Source organism: Diospyros lotus, chromosome 5 (assembly GCF_014633365.1).
Source record: "Diospyros lotus cultivar Yz01 chromosome 5, ASM1463336v1, whole genome shotgun sequence".
NCBI classification, from domain to species: Eukaryota; Viridiplantae; Streptophyta; class Magnoliopsida; order Ericales; family Ebenaceae; genus Diospyros; species Diospyros lotus.
The window spans coordinates 1,806,599-1,827,362 of NC_068342.1; the positions used below are offsets into that span (position 1 = coordinate 1,806,599).

Here is a 20,764-nt window from a genome sequence, read left to right on the forward strand (position 1 = left end):
AAATATAAAATTAAATAAAATAATTTAAAAATTGATGAAATAAATTATATTAGTTAATAAAATATATATAGAGAGAGAAATTTAAATTTTAAAAATTAATGAAATGAATAATGTCATTTAAATTTTAAAAATTGTCAAAACATATAATAATTTAAAAATATATTAAATAATATTAATTATAAGAGATAAATAAATAAGCTTTTTAATAAATTTAAATCTTTAAAATGCATTAAATAGCATTAACTATCTTACAAGGGGTAGATAAGTAATTGAGGCTTATCTTGAAAGAGTCAGATAAATTTATCTGATGGGGGAGGTTGGATAAATTTATCTTGAAAAGGGGAGATAAGAGGTCACGTGATGTCTTTTCCAAAAATGGCCAGATAAGCTTAACAAACACGTTGGAAAGACTAAACATCCGGAATGCTTTTCATATCTGACCTTTTTTCGCTCTTATCTTAGTTAACAAACACCCCCTAGGTAAATAGATATGATATAAAATAAAAATTATAAAATAATATTTTTTAAAAAAATAAAAAAATGAAAAATGTTTAAATAAAAAAATATAGTGATATTTTTGTAAATATAATTTTTAATACAGAAAATTATAAATAATAATTATTTAATAAAAAATAAATATAAATTTCATAATGCTTCAAACATAAGTTTGTAAACTATGACTTACTAATTAAAAATAAATAATAAATTTAAAAACAAAGTAATCAAACATTATACAAACAATAAATTTAAAAATTTTGAATTAGGGATAAAAAAAATTTATTTTTAACCCTTTCATATACGGAAACATATTTTTAAATCGGAAATGTATTTTTGATATTTTTTAATATTATAAATGGCCCTAAAATATTTTTGAAATTATAAAAATAACTTGAAAATATTTTTGACATTTTAAAAACAAAATTATTTTTAAAATACTAAAATAACACCCTCGACATATTTTCGTACATCATAGTATATAGCTACCTCAAAAAGAAAATAAACACTTACTGATTCTCTTCTGTTCTGAGGATGAAAATCAATGATGCGTTTAATATAAATCAAAAGATTAAAATAATTGACTGAATGTTTTATAATTAATAATATTATTACCATTATAATATTATCTTAATACTATTTTCCTCTATATAAGTTAGGGTAAATTATATGAAACCCTCATACACTTAGGGTCATGTGCAAATTTACTTTTCTGTGCTTTCGATTGCATAAAATTTTTTTTATACTTTCAAAATGTTGCAATCAGCCACAATTTATTGTTATTTTACATAATTTTATGCGATTTACTAATTAATTCATGCAAAAAATTATATTTCTCTGATATATTGAAATTATGTATGTAGAATTATGTATTTTGTATATAAATTATTATATAAAATTATGTAAAATAACAACAAATTATGACTGATTGCAACATTTTGAAAGTGTAAGAGAATTTTTTAGTGCAATTGAAAACACATAGGGATAAGTTGCATATGACCTTAAGTGTAGAGAAGTTTCATATAATTTACTCTATAAGTTAGTGAGAGCATAAGACAACACGCCACCATTTGCTGTAAAAATAAGTCATCCGACTAATACAGGCCTAGGCCACGGGTATATATAGCAATTATGATATACGAAAACGTCTTGGCAATGTTATTTTGGTGTTTTTAATTTTTTATTTAAATATCAAGAAATATTAAAAAAAATAAACCATTTATTTTGGTGTTTAAACCGTTTCTGGAATATCAAAAATGTTTTATACTTAATTATTTTCTTTTTTTTTTAAATTTATTGTTGATTTATAATTAATAAACAATGATTTATGAATAATAAAACTTATGCTTACGTTTGTTTGAATGAATTATGTGATTAATGTTTATTTTTAAATTAAATAAATAATTTTTATAATTTATTTTCATACAACTTAATATAGCAGGTATAGTTGAAGTAAAAGACTATCAATTACGAATTTGACCTAAACTTGGACCCAAAAAAAATCTCTCTAAATCAATTATGATTTTAAATTTTATTTTATTAAAAAATAAAATAAAAGAGGGAAAACAAGCCAAAAACTCTACCAAAATGGACATCTTATATGACACTAATAAATTATTAATCACATATAAAAAAGATTTTATATATAATACACTCTTTTATTTTCTATAAAAAAAAAGTGGTGAAAATTGCAAAAACTAACAATGAATGGACAGAACCCTACTTACTATTACACAAAATAATAGGCCCCAGAAGAGGAAAAACACAAGTCAATGGACAGATGAATGGGGCTGGCAGTGAGTGGGATGGATGGGTACATGTCTTTGCCCTCAAAGGAAGAAATTGTCTCTCCAAAAGGGTATCTTGAAAATTGTGATGGAACTAAAAATTAAAGTGTTTGGTTATGTTATCAACTCTCCATATTTGTATTTATGATGGGGTGGCCCTTCACGCAGAGCATTAATTGTCCCTTACCTTCCCCCCCCCCCCTCCCTCCCTCCCTTTTCAATTTTAGTATGGGAGACATAAGCTTTCAGTAGGTCACTGGTCCTAAATCCCACCTCTCTCACAAAAGTGTTCACAGACAGAGCCACGTCACTGCTTGCATACTCAAAATCAAAATGTTAATTTGAATAGTTACCTAACACTTTATATATTTATATTGATTGATATCAATGGCAAAATTAAGATTTTGGATCCAACAGATAAAAGTTTAAGTCTGTATTCTAAATTAACGTTATTTAATTGTTCTGTATCTTTTTTATTTTAAAAAAATAAATGTTAAAGAGTATAATCTATGTTGCACATAAACAGAAATAGAAAACGTTTTCGATAGGAAACGGAAACGTGAAAACGGATATTTTTCTAAAAATATAGACATAAATAGGGTTCGAAACGGGAATCAAAAATATTTTGAAAACGGAGAAACGGCTCCTATAAGATATTTCCGTACAACATAGGGTATAATAATTTATACGCAATATCAAAAATAAATTAAGACTATTTTAAGAGGGAAATTGCACACCCTCGCCATAATATGTAGTTTCGTCGTTGATCGATATAATATAAGATATTAAAATTAAATATTTGAATGATATTTTCATACTTAAAATTAAATTTCAAATTGCTAGAGGTACTGCGACTTAGAAAAATAACAAAAAAAATTAATACTACAAGCTTGTCAGGCTAACGGGTCATTTTAATAATTTTAAGATAACTTTATTAAAAATTGTTTGGTGTAAGGTAAAATTATAAAAAATTGCCCGTCAGCATCGTAGTTTAGAGTTTAGGGTTCGTCTTACAATTCGATTTAGTTTTGGGCCTTGTATTTTTATTTCTTTTCTAAAGTAAAGAAAGCAAACAGGTCGAAACTATATTTTTTTTTATGTAATTTTACTTTTAATTTTAATTCTTTTAAAAAGAGAATTAATAAAAGATATTATATATTATCATGTCTTCTAATTTTGTGGGCCGCTCGGTGGGTGATAAAATGAGAAAGAATCTTTTCTCTTTTCTCTTTTTACATTTTATAATTTATAATTTCTTTTAATTAAATAGTATATATTTTTCTCGAATTTTACCAACGAGTTATTCTCGAAGACTCATTAAGATTTATTAAATGAAAATCAACTTACTCCACTAATCTATAGTTAATCAAACTTCTTTATCATTTATGTTCACATTCATGTCAAAAGCTTTTAAATCCTTAAAAAGATTTATCTGATAATAATTGGAAGTTATCTTTTTCGGTGTAGGCTTTTAAAGACGTCTTCTGACTATTGTCCATAGTTATATAATTTTTTTTTCTTGTTTCTTTGTTCAAAGAATTTTTTTTGTTTGTTTGTTTAGTCTTTTGTTATGATACTCGAGATATACTTTAGTATTAAGATATAGATACTTTTATAGTTTTTTTAATTTTTATTTAAAAAAAATAATAAAAAGAATTGATATTCATTTAATAAACTTTGGTCGTGACAAGAGAGGTGGAGACAAAATATTAAAGATAAGATAAAGAGTCTTTTAAAAATGTGGAATAAAGGCAGAGGTAGTGAAGAATAAAGCGATTTGGATAACTTAATAAAGAGAGGAGGACTGCAAATAAATCTATAAAAAACATATAATTTAATATTCAAAATAACCTTTTTCTTTTACTTTTACATTTACAATTAGTCAAATCATAATTTATTTATTAAATCAACCCTTTTTGTATTTTTATATTCTTTTAATATAAATATATATACAACATAATTAAAATATCTAATTTAAATATTTAAATAATATTTTATCTAAAATCTTGAGATAATACAGATGATTTACCGTACATGTTAAAAAATTTGAATTATTGTGAGATCGTAGTTTTAAATCTGTCTTTGTACAGATTAGATTATTATAAAAACGAAACAGATCGTGAATTTTTTAAAAAAGATGAAACGTGTTGGATCGAAGACTGATTGTGTAGTGAAGACTTTTCGAGTTTCTCATAATAATAATAATAATAAATATTTTATCTAGCATTTTGCAAGAAATCATGAAATTCAAATTCAAATATTATATAATTATTAAACACGTCCCACATGCAGCTCAATACAGTCTATTAATTAAATGACAAAGTCTGACAAAATTACTGAACAGAAAATGACTACATCATGGAGGCGGTTCCACCACATGTATTGCTTTCTAATTAAATCTCCTTATCTTATAAAAATTAACTTATTCGACTCAATAATGTACATTTAAATTAATTACGATTTCATTAGAAATTAATTACTTAGTGGTTAAAGTAAATTAATTTTATCATTTAAGATGGTTGAACATATAACTTATTGAGATTTTGATTATTAAATTATAAAAAAACTACGAAATCGAGTCATATTGGAATTAAAAAAATTTAAATATATCATAATCTTTTAATTAGGCTCGTCGTTAAATTTAAGTTAATTTGAGAGATTTTTTCTCTGTTAGATTATCCTCACATTATCTCTAATTTAAATTAAAAAAATAAAGAAACAATCATAAATAAAATAAAATTTAAAGAGCTATCTTTAAACGAATGCAACATAATTCTTTCTTTTTATAAACTTAATGTAATTATCATATCATTTTGATGATACCTTTTAATAAAAATTCTATAATAATATCATTTTTGGGAACAAAAATAGCAAGCTGGGGAGGGTTTTGATTGTAACCATACTAACTTCTAAATATATTTTTGCTTTCCTAAATTAGATGTTCTATGATATTTAATCTTTGAACACAAAATGGTCGCCTTTCCAGCCTTAATTAACCAAGGGCTTAAAAGGCATACATATTATTTCCTCTAGTTTAAGATGCATAGATGAGCTCCCAGTATAGCATGGATGGTTTGTTGTATACGTTTGGAAGCTTAGGATATTGTGAAATTTTATAGATTTGATTTTATTTCGTGTGAGATTGTACAATTATACGTGTCTATCCTAAATATCAAGCCTTAGAATTTAGCTCGCGACAAATCAATCTGTGCACCTAGGTTGTCGTTAAGGCAAAATGCAAATTTTAGAGAAGATAAAAATAAATTGGACTAAATATTGTCTGCAATTAAAAACTTTTCAAGTTTTTCACATTACAAAAAAAAAAAAAAAAATATCCCTACACATGTATTAGTGTCTTGTAGCAAACTCTTTGCTCATTTTAAATCTTTTTCACAAATGAATCCTCTATGAGCCAGCATTGCTCAAATAAAAATGATAATGCTATTTTGTCCATATTTTGTCAAGACAAAAAATTATCCTTTTCTCCCTTCTCATTATGACATGAGAAGGAAAAAATCTTTTTTTCTTTTTTTCTTCTCGACGAAAAAACGTATCAACTCAATTAATCGAATAAAATATATTATTCTATTTTTTTTTTCTTTTTATTGAGATATGAGAAGGAGAAAATCCATTTTTTCTACTTCTCAATGACAAATACATATCAACTCATTTAGTCGGACAAAATATTATTATTTCACTTTTCTCCCCTTTTAATGGGATACGAAAAGGAGAATTTTTTTTTTTTTTTTCTTCTCAACGACAAAAACGTATCAACTCATTTAGTCAAACAAAATATTCTTCTTCTACCTTTCTTTCCTTTTATCGAGATATGAAAAGGAAGAAATCTCTTTTTTTTTTTTTTTTTTTTTCTCAACGACAAAAAGTCGGATAAAATATCATTATTCTACATTCTTAATTAACCAATCAGACAACTAAGTAACAATTTTGTACCTTTGATCCCCAGATCTCAGAGACATCTTTGAATTAGTTGATATGCATTTTTAGTTATGAAAATTACCAAATAACTAAAATTTGCTTAATTACATATATATATATATATTATTTATTTATTTATTTATAAGACAATGGATCTAAATCTAATATTCATCATTAAACTTTGGAAAACTATAAAGATGGAGGTACGTCTCTGCAGAATATGTATAGCATATGATGATGAGTTTTCCCACAGCAGAAAGTTGAGTGGTTGAAGCAAGAACCCACTAATCAATCTACCTATTTTCAGCTTACAACCTAATTATAACTCTACACTTTTTGACCCTATGTTCAAACTGTGGTTACACACTCAATGCCACCCCACCCAGAATGCTATTTTCACACTTTTTTTTCCAGATATTTTTATGATTTTTGTGTATTAATATATCATATTATATACCATTATTGTTAAAAAATATTATAAATAAGACTTGATATCACAAATATCAACACTCGTATAAAACGATAGCTTGAGCTACGAATATATTGATACATCATAAGTGATTATTTTGATAAATATTTTAGAATTGACAACACAATTTTTAACCTTGATCGATCAAAACCAACATAATTTTTAGAGAAGTTGTTTTATTTGAATATTTTCAAAATGTGACGCTAATAAATTTTTTTTTAAAAGTTTTATATATTTTTATCTAATGTTAAGAAGATTATACTTTTTTATTAATTGATTAGAGTTTCTAATGTGATCTTTTGTTGTGAGACTGAGGATATACTTTAGTTTAAACCTCTAGTCGCCTTTTGATTCTTTTTTAATAAAATTTTTATTTATAGAAAAAAAATGCTATAAATGAACGTGTAAATCATATTTTTAAAAATATAAATTTATATGTATGTATATGTAATATTAATACACTTAAAAATGTTATAAATGAATGTGTATATAGTATATATATATATATGTAAGTATGTGGCTGTGTGTCATTCATGGCAGTGCCCTATACACACATGCATGTATAGATATACAGCAAAGCTGTCCTTGCAGCTAGCTGAAAGCCAACTGATTGTAAGTACCAATATTTTGAATATATGTTTGGGGGGAGAGAAAATTAGATACTTAGTTATTTTTGGAAGGGTAAATTGTACTTAAAAGTGGATGCCATTTGAGTTATTTATGGTAAAGTAATTTTATTATTTAAAAATGATTTCAAAAGTTCTAAGCAGTTTGTTTTTTTTTTTTTTGGCTAAAACCCTTTTATTATTAACCTCCCTATTTAAATTATAATTAACTTAATTAAACATTCACTAAGATAATTTAAAATTAAATAATAAATAAAAATTAAAAAATATATAAAGAAAGAGAGAGAGAACCATTAAAATCATGATTTTCGATAACTAAATACGAAGAGCAAGACAAAGAATGAAATGGAACTGAAATAGTTGACGAAGAAGATTGATAAAGGTAGTTGTAAATGAAGGGGCAATTGGCCAAATTAGGCATGATTGAGATTAATGGTTATTTTAATTTTTTTTATCTGAGTTTAAAGGGTATAATTCGTTGATGGGTCATTTATATTTAAGATTTAATTTAATTTTAAATTCAATCTAAACCAAATGAAACATTATTAAATCACATAGGTACAACTTACCCCATTTCTCTATTTTAAATTACTGCAAGTTTGAGTATATATATAGATATAAAGTTTGAGCTCTTTAAAGAGAACCCATGTTAATGAAGCTCTTAATGAGATGATGATGTGAAATATAGAGGACCCAGCAAATTAATGTTCATATGAATTGCATGAGAAGGAAGACACAAATTATGAGTCAATGAGGTGGGTGATTTACTCACAGGCATTGGTACACATCTATTTAATGATAAACATCCTCCTCACAAACAAAGCTTCATTCTTCATCTTCTCACCTTCTTTCTAATTTTTTTTTTCATTCTGTTTTCTTCATATATATGTTGCTAATGTATTAAAAAACAGTATAAGTAATAAATAAATATATACATAGAGTTAATTAGAATGGTGTATCTTTGGTTCATTATAAAATAAAACATTCATGTTACATTATCAAATTATAATTGTAAAAATAATCTTTGTACCTTATCATAATAAAAATAAAAAATATTAAATCAAGCCCATTTCTCTTCTTTTTTGCTATTTCAAGAATTATTTATTCTCTCTCTCTCTCTCCCCCTCTCTCTGACACCTTCTGAATGGCCTAAACTTGATGGCTGATAGTGCAAGCAAAGCAAGCATCCCCACTCTTTTTTTTTTTTCTTTTTTTTTTTGGGGGGGGGGGGGGGGTGTCCTCTCTAGAACTCTTCTCTCTAAAATTTAGTCAGCTCATCTTTGTCTATTAAAAAATAAAAAATAATAAAAATACCCAAAAAAACACAAAGACTGCTCCTCTCTCTCTCTCTCTCTCTCTCGCTCTCAGCTTATGACTACACCTATGAGCTCAAGTTTAGTGCTTCACTAGCAAATTAAAACCCATAGCCAAAGCTCTCCATCCTCTACTAGTCCTGGCTCTAGCTTCCCTTTCATTTCATCATCACTCACTTGTGCTCTCTATTCCAATCTGAAACCCAAAAATCTCTGGATTTTCTTGGCCAAAATGTCATCTTCTCCTACTGCGGCCTTGTCTTTTGCCATGGATGGCATGTGCTTAAGCTGAAGATTTTCAAGAGAAGATTATTATGTGAGTGATCTCTCTCTCTTTTTCTCTCTTAAAACTGTACTGATTTTTGTTTAAAAAGACTGTGTTTCTCTTGTTGCCATTTTCTCTCTAGCTACCTACCTTCAGTCTGGTTTCCCTTGCCGTCTTCATCCTTCATTATCCCTTCTTCTGGGAACTGTTTCTGAGTATTATCTCTCTCTCTCTCTCTCTCTCCTCATCCTTCACTATCTCTTCTCTATTTGCTTAATTACTTGTTCTCTCATCATGTTCTTTGTCTGAGACCCTGAGAAAAATGAAATGAACATTTCGAGTCATGAATAGACACTTAAATTTCTTGGTTAATTTTTTTCACCTTGCAGCAGGTCTAAGAACACTGTAGTGCTTCTCTCTCTCTCTCTCTCGTTTTGCTGTCCTTGGCTCTCTCCCCGAGCAACTGTCTGCAAGATCAGAGCTTCTACCTGTTTGCCATGAATTTCATGAGCAGTAGCTAATTCTCTTGGGCCTAAAGCAAAGGACACAACCATGTTCAAGACTGGATCCAAATCCCCACATGTGCTTAGTTTATGGAGTTTGCTGCTTCCAAAAAGGGGAGACAATTATTATTAAGAAAACCCTCCTAGAAATTCAGAACAAACCAAACCAACCCCTTTTAATTTTTAATCATTTAGGCCTCTCTCCGATTCCCTGCTGTCTTGTCCCTTGTTTTTTGGTCTCCAAACAAGCAACAGATCATCAACATGGAACTTTCAAGTCAAGAACCCCAAATCCCAATCCCCATCCCCATCAACAGCTCCTATGGTGGGCACAACATGATCCATGATGAACCTACATCCCACAACCACACTATCCTCCCCAACGGCCCCATAATTCCCACAACCCTAGAGGACCCAAGTCCAATGCGCTTCAAGAAGATGGTGAGATACAGAGAGTGCCTGAAGAACCATGCAGCCGCCATGGGAGGAAACGCCACAGATGGCTGTGGAGAGTTCATGCCCAGTGGAGAAGAAGGCACTCTGGAAGCCCTAACCTGCTCGGCCTGCAATTGCCACAGAAACTTCCACAGAAAGGAGGTTGAAGGCGAGGCCTCCAACAACTCTTGCTGCCCCTTCCTGCCCCCACCAAGGAAACTCATTATGGGTTCTTTAGGGTACCCTCTGGGGGGGCCATTTATGGGCTCTAGGGCAGCCCCCCAAGCCCATCACAAGATGATCATGGCCTACAACATGGGCAGCCTTCCTAATTCTGAGTCTGATGACATGGAGGAAGGTGGCGGCGGCAGCGGCAGCGGCATGGTGGGGAGGGTGGTGAAGAAGAGGTTCAGGACCAAGTTTACCCAGGAACAGAAAGAGAAAATGTTCAACTTTGCCGAGAAAGTTGGGTGGAAAATCCAGAAGCAAGAGGAGGCTGTGGTGCAACAGTTCTGCCAAGAGATTGGAGTCAAGAGAAGAGTCCTCAAGGTCTGGATGCACAACAACAAGCACAATCTTGCCAAGAAGAACCTCTCCTCCACCAGTCCTCCTCAAGATCCAATTTAGAACCCTAAACCCCTCCCCTAAAAAAGGGGAAAACTTTCCCTTGCCAGTGCCAGTTACCCCAGAGAGTATGCATGATTCCTTATCTTAATTTTTTTTTTTCTTTTCTTTGCTGTGTTCTTCAGCCATTTTCTGTCTGTCTCTCCTTGGAGTTATATCCATCTTTGGAATAATATTTGTTGATCATATGTAGTAATGGAATTGGGTGGTTTGGTGTTTAATGTGGTTTCACTATTAATGATGTTTAATTCCATTTTGGTGTTTCTTATTAATCCCATATTTAGGGTTGAATTAAATTAACAGAATCCTACTTTATATATATATATATATATATATCCTAACAAAACCATGTGATGCGTGATCCGGAACTCTGATACCAACTGTGGATTGACTGATCCGATTACTTGATTGTTAATTGACCCTCCATGATTCTCATCACCAAAAACTTATTAACAAATTAATTCTTGCTTTTTTAGTGTTTTTCCTAACAGATGATTAAACAATTTGATGGAAGTATGCTCTAACTTTCCACCAAAACTCTTGTATTGAGGACATAGTGTGACTTAAGCTATTCCCATATATATAATCAATTAATCTTAGTTTAGTAATTAAGTGTACCTTTGCCTTAATTTTCTATCAAGTGTAACAAATCATTTTAATTAATTATATATAATGTGACCAATTAAATATATAGTTTTATACAAATAGAAAAGGGTAATGTGATATATATTGTTATATAAGAGTGTGATATTTATCCAATCAATATGAAATTAACTAAGTTTTTTTAATTAATTATAAGGATGAATATAGTATATATTATGCCCATTTTTTTTGCATAAAATATTTCATTAGGATCATTGACACAATAACATTTTTATTTTTTATTTTTATTTTTTTATGCAAAATGAGCTCTAGACTCGAGAGAGCTGCATCTCTAATTAACTCAAAAGCCTATACATATATATATATATATAATGTCACAAAAAATGAAAGAAGAACATTTTATTTTTCAATGAGCAAAAAAGAGAATAATGTTTTCATTGTTATATTAATCATTTGGATTGATTTTTTTTTTATTTTCTAAATGAATGTAAAGAATCTACATTATTATTGTTTTTTACATAAGAATTTTGTTCAAAAGAAATCAATAAACGTAGCTTAAAGTTAGGGCATACCGCAATCTTCAGGACGAAAGAAAAAAATGCAAAAGAATATCTAAACTATTAATATATATATAGTCCACCTAATATTGATAATAAATAATTACAAATGCCATATAAGATATTTATCATTTTAATCCATCTAGCATATCACTTCCTTAATCATTATTTAAATTTTTTATGCGAGTGTGAACAGTATGTGCTGCCAACCCCTCAGTTATTCACCAAAATAAACACTTACGGTGCAAAGCATACTCATAATTTGAACAATTATACATTGTTATATTTTTAACTTTTTAATATAAAGATTTTGTTTGTGTCACGTTAATTAAATTTACAATACTATTACCAAATCATTCTTATCTTGAATTATGCATAAAAAAGGAGGAGCTTTCAATTAATGTTTTCTTAGTACATTGCATTATAGGCATAGAATATCTAGTGGTGTGGGGTAGAGGCCTTAAACCTTATTATACTCATTAAATACATTCTTGAATGTGGCTACAATATTATGTAATTTTGTGGGTTTTAGGCTTTATTTATTATGTGATTTGTGTCTTAAACTGATGTTACGTTTTAGCTAAATATACTTTTAAATGGTATAACTATATTGTTTTTTGTTTATGGATAATTTCTACTTTTAGCTCTAATGTTTAGTATAGTAATTAATATTATTGCTTTAACATTTTAATTATATAATAACTTAAGCTTAACCCAATACCTATTAATCAAAAAAATTTAATCTTCAAATCAAACTAAACTTTAAAAAAATTCAAATAAAATCTGTTCAAATCATGTTAATTAAAATTCAAATTAATTTTCACATCTGCCCACAAAGTCACACCCATACCTTATGATGCATGGGTATGTCTCAAGGGTATCGTTTTTTATTTTTTGAAATGTTTTTATTTTTGAAATGTCAAATAAAAATATTTTTGAGTTATTTTTATAATTTTAAAAATATTTTAGAATCATTTCATAAGCATTTCCATTTACCAAAAGAATAGAGACGAAATTTTTTATGCCTCTAACTTAAATTTTTTTTTAAATTTGTTTAAATACATTATGAGATTTATGTTTATTTTTAAATTAAATAATTATTTTTTATATTAAAATATATATTTACAAAAAAAATCTCTATATTTTGTATTTACTCATTATATTATTTTTTTTATTTTTTAAAAATATTAATTTTTATTTTTATTTTATATCATATTTATCTATCGCCCCCGTAATTCTTCAAAGTTATAGCAATAAGATTATTTATTTATTTTTGGTATTATACATCCCCCTTGGCTTGGGAATATATATATATATATATATAATCTGTATTACAATTACTCTTTATAATTATTATGGGTCTGCGTCCAAGATGTTGATGGCTTGGAAACAAGTGAAATGATAAAAGCTTATCTGCAACTTGTCAATAGCTCCACCATGTGATGTGAAACAACACATGCTTCGGAAAATATGCAGAAACAAACACAACCCAGGTGAGAAAATGCACAGCTCCTTAGCATCAAACAGGAAAAAAAAACACCAACACTTTCTAGGCATCCAAACACCAGTCCCCTGTGGCAAGGGCTGTGTGTGCCCCTCAGTGGGAAAAACCAAAGGAGGGGAGAAAGAAAGGAGCTTCGTTGGGTTGTGAAATGTGATTTCCAAATGCCCATCCATCCATCCATCCCTTCAACTTCAGTTAGGGACACATGTTGGAGAATATGAAGTATATGTGGAGCAGTGTTCCTTCACATGCAGGCCATTTGGTCTGAAATCCGTGACATTTCAACCTCTTTAGTTCGCTACATTGCAACCAAATCATTCAGTCTGTCACCGTTTTAGTGACATTTTTTTTATGTATTATTAAAGGTATTAGATAAGATCCTATTAATTTGATGACATTTTATGAAAAAATATTTCACTGCATTACATGCACCTACATGGAAATTTGTAGTCATTTTTGTTGATATTTTTGGGAAAAAGAAAACCAACTAAGTTAACGTTGTTAGGAGTTTAGACTTGAAACACTACATGTTAAACTTTCGATAAATACAAAAGCTTTTGTCTTTACTTTAGGGTAAATTCTAATGATCAAGTTAGCACATTTAGATTTTGAAGGAGGAGCAAGAAAGGGTAGTAACAAGTAAATTAATATTTTGTCCTCAACTTACCTTCAGAACTTTGAGCTTATATTACTCGATTAGAGGTGAGTTGAGCGTGATTTTCGCTAAATCATTTCTCGTAATTTGATCTATGGGTATGATATTGGTTAGGGTCTAGTTCATACTTCTCAGATCACTTCAAAGCCCAAATTTTCACCGACTTGAGAAAAAAAAATATGGTGACACATGATAATTTAAAATAAATATATTTTTTAAAAATCTAGATGTAAAATTTTTGTTAATACTTAAATTCTCTCTTTTGTATCGTTAAGTTTGATCTTACAATAATTTATTTATTAATATGGTGGGAAAAAAACACAATTAGGAATGTAAATTTATTGTTAAAGATAAATTATTTTTAAATTTTTTAAAAAATTATTAAAAAAATATAAACTTTATCTCTCGAGTATCTACTATAATAAACTTTAATTTTTATTAAATATATACTTAAACTTTCATAATTGTACCAATTATAAAAAGCCCTTAAATTTAAATTAACGGAGTAATTTTTTATCCAACAATCAAACTTTTTTATTTCTATAAAATTCATCAAAAAATCAAAAAAAATCAAAAAAATGGTAAATTGACTCAACCCCTTCATTACTAGGTCGATTAAATCTTAATTAAGTTAAATTAAATTAATTAAATGATACTTAAGTAAAATTAAAACTAAATTTAACCAAAAAATATTAAAAATTTGGGTATTTTCTATGTCTAATTTTTGGGTTTATTTTTAGTTTTTTGGTTAAATTTACTTTTAATTATCACTTAATTAATTTAATTTACCTTGATTAGAGTTTAAGTAATGGAATTAGTAATGGAGTGGATTTGAGTGCAATTTACCATTTTTTTGAAAATTTTAATTATTTAATTTTTTGATGATTTTTTGTAAAAATAAAAATTTAATTTTTTGAATGAAAAATTGCTCTCTTAGTTTAAATTTAACTGTACTATGTAATTGTTATAATTACAAAAATTTAAATATATATATCATAAAAAATAAAATTTAAATTATATAATTGATACAAAAAACAAAGTTTAAGAATTATTTTGATAATTTATTTTAAAATTTTATACAAAGTTTAAGCTCAATTATTACGAAATTGACTTCTTTTTTTTTTTTTTTTGTAATGTGAGAAATTCAATGAGTCTTTCAATCACAGGCAATCCCAGACCTATCTCATTTTTTATAAAACTCACAATTTGCATAGGTTCATTGTGAGCCGAACTCCAAGAGTTTGGCCCCTCAAATAACTCAAGTTATTGCACAATCCCACCAAGAAGCAGATTCAGAGGCTGTTTGGCTTGCCGGTTTGACCGCGAATAATCTATTTGAAAGCTGATAAGCTATACAACTTTTGAAGGTAAAGTATTTGGCAAAAGTTTTCAGCGTAAAAACTGTCCCGCGTAAAAGCTATTATACCAGCGTTTTTCAAAAGCTGGTACCCCTCAACTTTGCCCAAAAACGCTGCTTGGTTGACCAATTAAAATACCACAATGCCCTCATCTTCTCCCAAATCTCAACCAGGTTCCATCATCTTCTCCCAAGTTTTGCTTTACCATTACCGACGCCGCAGCCGTTGCCCCTCCTCCATACTGCCGTCGACGTGGTCGTGTAGTCCAGCTGGGTCGCGCCATTGCTGCAACACTAGGTCGCGCCATCGCTACAACCAGCAGGTCGCTCCATCGCTGCAACCAGGTTCCAGATCTGCCGCAGCCGTCGCCGAGCACCATCGACCTTCCTTCATTACCGTCGTCACCATCAGGTGCCGCCTCCAGCCTCGATCACGGCCTCCTCCTCCATCACCGATGGCGTCCGTAGCAGAATATATACAATATATATATATATATTACAGCTGTAAGTATATATATATTAATAGTAATATTTAAAAAATAATAAAATATGTATTTATATTACATTAATATTTTTTTTAATAAGTATGTATAATTTATCTAATATTTAGAAATTAATTTATAATTTTTTTATACAAAATAGTATTTTTATAAATTTTATTTGAATTATTTAATATTATGTCTATTTTAGTCTTTTTGTCAATTTTGACAACTTATCAGCTTTTACAAACCAAACACATAACTATTAATTGATAGCTTAAAAGTACATTTATCCAAACACGTTATCAACTTAAACACTACACAACTTTTATGTTAACCACTATTTAACTTAAAAGCTACAATTAAAAATGGTAAGCCAAACAACCTCTCAAACCTATGATCTCGTGATATCCTAAATTTTTAAGTACATACGATGAATCATCTGCGCTATCTTGAGAGGTTGGTGTCAAATTTTTTTATTTATCGAAGTATTGTATTTTATATAAGTCAAGCTAGATACATTTAAGCGAGATCTTCGAATTTAAGGAGAGATATTTAGGCATAAATTTTTCTCCCAAATGAAAGAGAATTTGGTGCAACACACATTATGCCCTGATAAGCCCTAAGAAGGAATCTTATAAATAGATTTATAAATAAGCACAATATCAAGATACCTATGATCACTATCAAAAGTGAAAGCAATGCTCCACAGTAAAAGAACTTAATACTAGAGGTGTGCAAACGATTTATTTCGTAAATTAAATTGGGGAGTAAAATTGAATTGAACCGACCGATTAACTTAAAAAATTGAATTAACTAATAATTGAAAAAATTAAACATAAATCATATAAACCGAACCAAATCAATTAAACTGAAGAAACGCAAACAAAAATTAAAGAAAATCGAAATAACCAATAAAAAACACACAAAATTAAATAAAACGATATTGTTTTATAAACATCAAAACAATATCGTTTGTAAAGTTCGATTAACTCAATTAGTTCGATTATTCCAACTAAAAAATTAAACAGAAAACTTAACTTTTGATAAAAATTAACTAAATCAACAAGTTTGGTTAGATCAATTCGATTAGTTCGAATAAACTAAACTTTTACTCTTCTTTTCTTAATACCCACCATTATTTAATATTGGCCATTTCCTTGCTAGTAGTAACATATTATTTTATTTACAAATCATATATCAAAAGAGATATTTCCATGGCTGTCCCATGTCCTGTGAGGAGTGACAATGACATATAAATGGCTGGGCAGAGACATGCATTCTTTCTTCTGTCTTTTAGGGGCCTCCTGCCCTGCCTGCCTGCTGCTCCAACTAAATTTATTTCCTTCCTCTGCTCTCCTAAATGCAAAGCTAGCCGTTGAGAACATTCCCAGTACCTTTAATTTTGTTGTCTTCGCTTGAATGGGCCATGGAAGGCCCGCCAACCCGACCCGACCCAACGTCTCTTTCCCCTTAAGGCACTAGATTTAAAGCAATTTCAGACCAAAGCCAGTGAGAATTTTGCCTAAAATAGTCTTTGAATAAATATTTATATACCATTTATTAAAATGGTAAACTTATAAGTAAAGAAATAGGGCTAATTATGAAAATAATTCAATTCTTGTTGTTAATTTCTAATTTTTTCTAATTTTTTTAATTTTGACAATTAAATCTAAATTGGCTTAATTTTGAGTAATTTTATTTAATATATAAAATTAATTTAGAGAGGATGTGTTCATGTTGACTTGCACGATAATTGTCATATAATAATAATATTTTTGAGATTCACCACATGTACACATAAGTAAAAAAAAATAAAAAATAAAAAAAATCTAATATATATAAAAAAAAAAGTTAAACAGATTATGTGTAACAAGTTATATATATATATATATATTACTTATGTATACATAAGAATTTCATAAATATTATTATTATATAATACTTGACATGTCAAATTAACACGAACAAACTCTTTCCAAATTAATTTTATATATTGGATAAAATTGCACCTAATTTAGTTAATTTATACTTAATTATTAAAATTGAAAGAATTAGATAAAATTACAAATTAATGAAAAAATTGAATTATTTTCATGATTAGTTCAAAAAAATATAACTAATAGTTACTTTGTTGGACTACTTTATTCATGTGGCACATTCATTTACCTGTCTTCACTCAGTGATTTTACTGTGACATCATGTCTTAGTTCCACTACTGTTAAGTAATTCTAGAAGACACAATCTTGATAAGCCTATTTGGTTGTGCTAAGAGTTGGCAAAAATAGTGATTTCAACAGATAAAAGTATTTTCTACACTGTGAAAATGTCAAAAATAAAATTATTTTCAAATTAATCAAATTTATTCTCCCAAAAGCACTTTCCACAAAAGCCATTCTTGAGAAGCCCTTTGAGAAACTCTCTCATTGACTCATTGTCAAGGCTGGAAAGTACTCAATTGCTCATTATATAAATATATGTATATATATTACCATTCTTGCTTGAGCCTTAAACTATCATCTCTTTGTGACTGAATATTCTAGCAGCCTATATCCATTTGACACTCCTCTCTATGTCTCTCCGTATGTGCTGAGTATGAATGCCTCGCCATGTCTCTCTCATATTTATCCCAAAGTGAAAGAATAATCAAGCAAATAGGACAGTGAGGCTTTCGCTGACCAAAATAATAATCAAATACATTGCATGGTAGGTAAATATAGCATCCCTAGTGCTAGAAGACACAAAGTATAAATTATGTACAGCAGCATAACAATGTGTCAACAGAGCCAAAGACAACAACTACATCCAAGATCATATGATTGTGATACAAATAGCCCAAGTTTGGTTGATACAAATTGTAATGAAGAACCATGGGGTTTTCTGTCTGGCATGCTTATTTGATCCTCTTGCAAGGAGGATACTCAGATGAAAGCATTCTACAAGAATTAAAAAGGAAGCACATATATTAAAGGGATAGGAAAATAACACACTTACCCTTATGGAACTAGAACTATTGATTAACCACTCTTCCCAGGACAAAAAATTAAAAGAATCCAACACTCCTGGGGACACCAAATAGAGGGAGAAAACAAACTGCCAACTACCAGGTCATTATGCAAGTCATTTTGTTTGCGGGAGTTATGCACCTATTATTGTTTTTCCCTATGTGCCCAGAACCAACACAAGCCTCTGGAACTGTAGCAAAAGTTGAGAAGTACACCAGATTGGCAATATTGCTACACATCCTCCCTTGGCAGTAACATCAACCAATGTTTTCTCCTTTAGCAGAGGCTTCATATGTTGGAGTTGAGTAGATGATGAAACAGCAGCAACATTTTGCTAGTGAAAGATAAAAATGTAAGTCTCATGCCAATTTCCAATTTTATTTGGAAATCTGGGTTTCCTTTAAGGTCAGGTCTTTTGTTTGCATGGCTGCTCTTAGTAAAATCAGCACAAATTATTTATTGCAGAGAAGGAGACTCTATAAAGCTCTCTAGCCTGATGTATGTGTTTTATGTTGCAATAATAGTGAGACCAATTGTCATTTCATTCTGTGTTTGCCACTTATTAGGAACAAATTGTTCTCCAGTGTTGGGGAGATGTGGCCATTGGGTCTCCCCATTATCTCTGGGGGAGATATTGTGCTTTGGGGGCTAATAAGAAAGCAAGATATTGTGGAAGAATGCTTGGATCTATTATGGCATAAGATTCTCTTCTTTACTTCTTTGTGGAGTATTGCCTAAGGTTGATTTGTGAAATATTAGGATTCAGTTAAAGATCTGTCACACCAATAAAAGCATGGAGAGAAAGTAGAAAAGTCTTAAACAAATGTTGTCCCACCATCTAATGCAACTCACAGCCCATCCCAAAACACAGTGTAAAAACCAACAAAAACTGTTTCCAGAATAGAACCAGTATTCCATGGAGGCAGCAGAAAAGTCTTACAAAACTCAAGCATATCATGAAACTAAAGGAGCATTCCCAACAACGAGATGCCAAATCCTATCCCAGGGATCAAAAGGAAAAAACAAAAATTGTTCCCAAACTTGCAGTCCCCTGAAATTGGGGCATTAGACCATGTCAAGCGCTGAAGCACTAGAGTACCTTAAGAATCCAATTGATGGCTACAATACCAGAAGTGTGTTTCCAGAGCCTCCAAATGAACCCAAAAGTGCCTGCGTTGTGAAAACACTCATGGCTCCACCAAAGAAGTGTTGCAACTAATGTGGTAATAGGTACTACATCATTTAGTTACAGCATAATGCAGTCTCTTACCAGAAAGAAAGTAAGAACAAAATATTGGCAACTTGAATCAAATCATCATGCTCAAGCACAATAAGGTTGTATTGGGATTATTGGACATACAATCAACAGATTGGCATTAAATCATTCCAGCTACATCCAAGCAAGCTCTACCAATGGATTTAAGAGCAATACATCCCACCAACGTTAACCTGACTAATCATCTTTAAATTGGTTTCCCTACACTTCAAACAAGTTAACCGAAAAGCAACCAGGAACCAAAAAAAACCCAACAATTCGGTTCGTTAAACAAGCAACCTAATGCTACTAAACCACTTAGGTAGGTATTGGCAACTACATCAACAATCCATGAGGATCTACACTAAAACTATATGCAATATTGAGGAGGTGAGTTGTCATGTGCAACCACTATCAGACTTTTTAATTCAAAAAATCTGCTCTCTGTTAACAGCTATCGCTTGTATTGAATCTTTATTCAATTATAATACAATGCCACTCTAGTTTTCATAAAGCTGAAGTAGAGTCACCTCAACAAGAACCCTAGTTGAATTGCTTGTAACCTCCATTTTCCCTAGCGACAAATATGTAAGCTGTCAATGCAAACACTATCAGAGATTTAAATAGCAATAAAACTGAAGTAAATATACTACTGAACCATGTGAAGAACTAAAAAAATAAGAAGTACAAGTAGTGGACAACTGAAAAATTAATGGGCTACCGATTGCCTGAGAACAAATTGTGATTTGTGAAGAAGACGACTAAAGAAGATAAATAACATGGTTTGTGGAGGCGATTGAAGAAGAAATTAATGGGCCTAGGATTTCCAATTTCGAAGAAGAGGAGGGGATTCATGGTAAATGACTCTATCTTTTTCTGGATTACCGTTCTTGCGT

General features: G+C 29.7%; 1 protein-coding gene across 2 annotated transcripts; it reads left to right on the forward strand.

Annotated features, from left to right (window-relative positions):
• Positions 1 to 8,577: 8,577 nt before the first annotated feature.
• Positions 8,578 to 10,679, forward strand: LOC127801137 (zinc-finger homeodomain protein 4-like). 2 transcript variants are annotated; one of them, XM_052336008.1, is made up of 2 exons: positions 8,578 to 8,942; positions 9,284 to 10,679. In XM_052336008.1, exon 2 carries the CDS (start codon positions 9,659 to 9,661, stop codon positions 10,454 to 10,456), a length of 798 nt encoding a protein of 265 aa, XP_052191968.1. In that variant the 5' UTR covers positions 8,578 to 8,942; positions 9,284 to 9,658; the 3' UTR covers positions 10,457 to 10,679. The 2 variants fall into 2 exon arrangements, with proteins under 2 accessions (XP_052191968.1, XP_052191967.1); XM_052336007.1 differs by having other exon boundaries at positions 8,580 to 8,942; positions 9,281 to 10,679.
• The last annotated feature ends 10,085 nt before the right edge of the window (positions 10,680 to 20,764 follow it).